This window comes from Apium graveolens, chromosome 9 (genome assembly GCF_009905375.1).
Source record: "Apium graveolens cultivar Ventura chromosome 9, ASM990537v1, whole genome shotgun sequence".
Lineage (NCBI taxonomy): Eukaryota > Viridiplantae > Streptophyta > Magnoliopsida > Apiales > Apiaceae > Apium > Apium graveolens.
Genome location: NC_133655.1, coordinates 21591242 through 21597241, shown reverse-complemented (window position 1 = coordinate 21597241; position 6000 = coordinate 21591242). Strand labels below are relative to the sequence as shown.

At 36.7% G+C, this 6000-nt stretch overlaps 1 protein-coding gene across 1 annotated transcript; it reads left to right on the top strand.

The window, feature by feature from the left end:
- The first annotated feature begins 209 nt into the window (after nt 1–209).
- Nucleotides 210–5883, top strand: LOC141684307 (ATP-dependent RNA helicase-like protein DB10). The gene is made up of 9 exons (XM_074489221.1): nt 210–423; nt 1223–1457; nt 2227–2304; nt 2969–3037; nt 3605–3874; nt 4150–4500; nt 4599–4876; nt 4989–5315; nt 5426–5883. The coding sequence occupies exons 2-9, from the start codon at nt 1242–1244 to the stop codon at nt 5511–5513; spliced, it is 1677 nt and encodes a 558-aa protein (XP_074345322.1). The 5' UTR covers nt 210–423; nt 1223–1241; the 3' UTR covers nt 5514–5883.
- Nucleotides 5884–6000: the final 117 nt, after the last annotated feature.

The window sequence follows — 6000 nt, the reverse complement described above, 5'->3', positions numbered from 1 at the left end:
TTTTAAGATTTTACAATTTTTTGGACCAATCAGTTCCGATTCCCCTTTTTTAATTAATTATTAACAAAAATAATTCAAAAAAAAATTAAAAAAAAAATTAAAATTACACACACAATGCAAATGTGGTAGATATTTTGTGTCGGCCCGGCCGCCCTAACAAATACGTGTATGTGGAAGGCTATATAAGCACAACCTCCACACACAAATTCCGCCTCTCTTTTAATTCTACGCTTCTTCTTTCTCCACCATCAGAAAGAAGCAAGCTGTAGATTTACACATCCTCAATTCAAGCCTATCCATCAGATAAGTATACATACATATTTATTTTCACAATCACTTATCTGTATCTATCTATCTATCTATCTATCTATCTATCCTCATCTCACCATCCGTCGATTTCACCTTCCATCCGTTGTCGTTTTGGTACGTTTGCCTTTTTTCATCTCAGATCTCATATCTTATAATCTATTTTTGTTAAATCTGTGTATGTAATAATTTAAATAAACGCTAATTGTTTGTTTTTTGTTTGTTAGCTTAGCGTGTTGATGTAGCTCTAAACCCTAGGTTTTTATTTTGGGGATTTTTATTGGATTTATTTTTTTTGCTTTTTTTGGATATTTTAGCTTGTATAATTGTTTGTTTTATTGTTTTGATTTGTTTTTCTTATTATAATTGTTGCGGATAGTTTGAGTTTTTTAGTAGAGGTGCGGGAGCTGTTAAATCTGATATTTAGTGCTTTTTTGGGGTTATGTAATGAACATGTTTATTTATGGTGGATTAAATTGTGAAATGAGTTTTGTTTTCGTGTTTTTTGGATCGGGGAGCTTTTGATGCAAGTTTACTAATGTTTGGATAAATAATATTTACGGACACCCTTGAAATTAATAAAGCACTCGTGCAGTTGTGTGTGGGAGCTACTGAATGTTAATTGGTTATTATTTGAAGATGATTGTAGCGGTAAGAGTTTAAATTAGCTAACCTTGACTTTGTTAATAATAAAATCAAGTCATTCGTGCATGCCTGCTATGTCTTGTTTGGTTCCGTATGCCAGATTTATGAGTGAGACACTAAAAGTAGATGCTCATGAGTTGAGTATGTATTACCTTGTAGGCTTCTACAATTTGTAATCAACGTGACCTAAGTCGGGAAATATTAAGATGGCTAATTTTTTTTATGCGTTTTACCTAGATTCTTACGTAACTGTAATTCTGTTTTTCTGTAGGACCCATTGAAGCTTTAATATGGCTGTTGTTTATGCACCTGAAGATCCTACTCTTCCTAAGCCATGGAAAGGTTTGCTTGACGGAGCTACCGGGACTATTTACTATTGGAATCAAGAGACCAATGTTACCCAATATGAGAAGCCTGGTGATAACAGTACTATTGATGATGACGAAAGATACAACAGAGGTAGTAATGGAGGGTCAAGAGTTGATTCTGAAGCAGGGAATCATCAGGTGCTTATTTTGTCCTTGGGTTTATTGTTATCTTTTATATATTTTTTTCCCACAACAACTAAGGTTTTGAGCAATGCTCCCTTCAGCACACTTCCACTTTTGAATTCTACACGTAGGGAATCAAAAAGGAATTTTAGTTAATGAGAGAAGCTGAGAGAGTACAAGTCATATTTGGAATGTTTTTTTTTCTGATGTCAACAATGCGGTGTCAAATTGTTATATAAAGCTTACTTTTGTTTATTTTTGCGTCTGGTCAGTCATTGCCGTTTACATTATTACTCCTTTGGGCGGGTGCTGATTTTTCTGTTGCCAAATATAAAAATTTCCTTTTGTTGGTTATTGAACCTGTATTTCCTTTTGTTCCCGTTATTCATAGTATTTTTAGTATATCTGTAATGATATATAAGCTGTATTCAAGTTATAATTCTTGAGTTACATTTGTTTTATTGTTAGTTCCGGGTTCCGGGTAGGTGGAAGTTCTATTTATTATTTGATATTATCTGGTGACATCTGACTAATTCTTATTGTTCTGTTTCATTGCTTTTTCTAAGTCTCAAGGAAGATCTAGATTATTATATTAATAATATCGACAAGTAATTAGCTTTATCTTTCGAATAATGTAACTCACTACTCTGCGGGAATGGTATATCTGAATGTACTGGTGACTTGTTAGCCTAATTGTCTTTTATGTTGCATTCACCTGATCTTTCCATTGACTGATATTCTTGGCAAAGAAACTAATGTCTGCTCAATTTTTAAATAATGTTAGAGTCGCAAGGTAGGACCATCTGTGGAAAATGGTGCATCTGCAGTATCCTATCAACAACGAAATGAGATCACTGTGTCTGTAAGTTTATTTTCTTGCACTCTTTTCGAAGCCCTGTTTTATAGAGCAGTCATTTATTATATTTGTAGTCTTTCTGCTTTTTATGATTACTTGCTGTTTTTGCAAGACATGTTGATATAGTTATGACTTTACTATAATGATGTAGGAATAGTGGTGTGTACTATAAGTCTGAGTCAAAGTTAACTTGTTTATAATTTATAATCCTCCTGCGTTCTCGTTCTGAAAACCTATGTCCCAGATTGTGATAATGACACTGATTTTGTTAATTCTCTAAATCTGGAGAAATAAATTGAGATCTTGTGGAACTATATGAACAAAATGTGTTAGTCGTTGGTACTTTGTCAGGATTTGGAGTGTATCATTTTTGTAAAACCAGTAGTTTATCTTGTGCAAGATCAGGTAGCAAGCAACAGCATATCGGCTTTATAGGTTTGAAAAGAAGAACGCTAATATAAATTTTGTTTAATGTAGTAATATCAATGTAATTTACGGTGTTCTCTTATTTGCTTGATTTTGCACTACTTCGTTTTTACCAATATATTATGTCATGCTTTCTTAATATATATATATATATATATATATATATTTTATTTAGCAATTAAAAGATTATCTTATAAATTTTTATTGAGTTGTTATGGGTGTTTACATTGGTTTTTTTCTTTAGGGAAACGATGTACCCATGCCTATGACATCATTTGAAGAAATCGGCTTACCTTCTGAGATTCTTAGGGAGGTATGTAGTTATTTGTATTTGTGAAGCTTGCGGATAGAGGGGCCTTGTCTATGTTCCTGGAAGTTCGCAGCTTCGTCTTACACCCTGTGAAGTTCTGTGATTGTTGGGACTCCATCATCGAACTTCAACTCATGTTTATTTCCCTTTTGCACTTGTTGTCGCAGGTGCGATATTTGCTCCGAGGAGTTAAATTTCGTACACTGCCGTGCCCTCTTTTTTGGGGGTTTAATTGGCGGGTTTGCTCCGAGGAGTTAAATTTCGTACACTGTTGTTCCCTTTTTTTTGTTTGGGGGTTTGTCCAAATTGGCTGGTGCTCAAATGGTGGACCAATTAGGAAGGCTTTCCGAATCTCCCAAGTGCGTTGCAAGGAATACCATTGGTGATGATTCAGTCTGCTATTTGGTCCGATCAGAAGAGGCCACCTGCTCTAGCTTGTGTCAGCAAGCATTTGCTGTCTGAAAATGGGGAATGGTGCCTTCTTGCATTCACCCCCTTGTCAAAAAAGGCACCAGGTCAGATATGTTAAAGCTTGTATATCCGCTTACAGTTGTTTTTGTCCTTTCCCAGTTGCTTCAGGCAGGGTTCCCTTCCCCTACTCCAATACAGGCACAATCATGGCCAATTGCTCTTCAAGGTCGTGACATTGTAGCAATTGCAAAAACTGGTTCAGGAAAAACTTTGGGTTACCTGATTCCAGCCTTTATGCATCTCAAGCGAGTTCGTAAAAATCCTCAAATGGGCCCAACCGTGTTGGTTTTGTCACCAACAAGAGAATTGGCGACACAAATTCAAGATGAAGCTGTGAAGTTTGGGAGATCGGCAAGAATATCTTGCACGGTATGTAGTTTTATGCTGGTCATAAATTGTAATGTACATTAATCTGAGATGTGAGCTGGTCTATGAAGAGCCTGGTATAATGATTTAGAAATTACAGTCAGTGGATAAGTTAGTTGTATGCTTTTTGTGCTCACACGGGTGAATATTTATATATAGATTTTTTTTAACATAAATTCCACATTAATAACTTGCATGTGTCAACATATGATACGAACAGAAGCTAGCTTGTGTGCAATGATTTCTGCTGATATTTTTTTTTCTTTTCCTGGACAAAGTGTTTGTATGGAGGAGCCCCAAAGGGCCCACAGCTAAGAGACTTGAGCAGAGGGGTGGACATTGTTGTTGCCACTCCTGGCCGTTTAAATGATATCCTTGAAATGAGAAGGGTGAGTCTCAGTCAAGTTTCATACTTAGTTCTGGATGAGGCGGACCGCATGCTGGACATGGGGTTTGAACCACAGATTAGAAAGATTGTGAAGGAGGTCCCAGCTCGCCGACAGACACTCATGTACACTGCAACCTGGCCAAAAGAGGTCCGGAAAATTGCTGCTGATTTATTAGTTAGTCCAGTCCAAGTTAATATTGGAAATGTTAATGAACTTGTTGCAAATAAGTCTATCACCCAGGTATGACATATACTTTCCTTCTGATTATTTCCTGACATTTTATCTGTATTCATTTTTATGGAAGTAATGGAAGTAAGATTAATAAGTTTGTCTCACAGAATGTGGAGATTGTCTCACCGATGGAAAAACAAAGGCGGGTAGAACAGATAGTGAGATCTCAAGAACCAGGATCGAAAATTATAATATTTTGCTCTACCAAGAAGATGTGTGATCAGCTAACCCGAAGCCTAAGCCGGCAATTTGGAACTGCAGCAATTCATGGGGACAAATCTCAGGGCGAAAGGGACTATGTGTTGAACCAGTTCCGCACAGGGAGATGTCCAGTTCTTGTAGCTACTGATGTCGCAGCTCGTGGGTTGGACATCAAAGACATCAGGTGACTCCTTGTTTAATACGGGCAATATTTTTTGGAAACTTTCAAACAAAGATATTGGCACTTTCTGTTTTTCAACTCAGATTTAATTGTGTAATTGTCATCTCTTCCTCAGGGTGGTGATCAACTATGATTTCCCCAATGGGGTAGAGGATTATGTTCACAGGATTGGTAGGACTGGCAGGGCAGGTGCCAGTGGAATAGCTTATACATTTTTAGGTGACAAGGATGCAAAGCATGCTTCCGATCTCATTAAAGTTCTGGAAGGAGCAAATCAACGTGTTCCAAATGAAATTAGGGGTATGTCTTCTCGTGGTGGTGGATTTGGAAGGGCTAAGCGTCAGTGGGGCTCTGGTCCTGGTGGGCGTGATGGAGGCCGTGGAGGGAATTATGATTCAGGTTACGGTGGAAGGTCTGGTTGGGGGAATGGCTCACGTGACAGGTATATATATTCATTTACTTGTGATATAATTTCACATGTCTGTTTTTCTCGATTTGATACATCTCTCTGGTGTAGGGTTTTCAACTTTGATGATTCTTTGTGTTTTGCAGCGACAGGTCTGCTCCAACAAGCTACCATGGTAAGAGATTTCATGAAAGTGCAGGTGGTGGCCCTGTGAAGCGGAGTCGAGTGGAATGATGTAGTAAAAGGGTGTTAGTGCTAATGAGACTGAACCTGATGGATCCATATTCTTTTGAGCTACACATCATGGGCTACATTGGATTGGCAGTTTTATATGCTGAATTTTTATAAAGCTTTAAATTTGATTATTGTCCATTAATAGACTGATTCATATAATAGAAATTTTGGTGTGCAAGGAAAGACTTTTAACTGTTTTTAAATATATAACAAACAGATTTGGGCAAATCCGTGTTTGTTTGTAGCATAGAATTTTACTTACTATTGAGAGTGAATAAAATTCTGGTTTAGGTTGGTGTTTAAATTTCTATTCCTGTGAATGTAAAAATAGACCGGATTAACATTTGAAATTGCAAAGAAGTTGCTCTTTTTTTTTTTTTGTAAAATTTTGCTTGCTGCTACGTCGTATGATATTAAATAGCAGTACATCAATTGAAATAAGTGATAACTTTACATAGTTATAGTTTGATTTTATCCCCTACTCGAA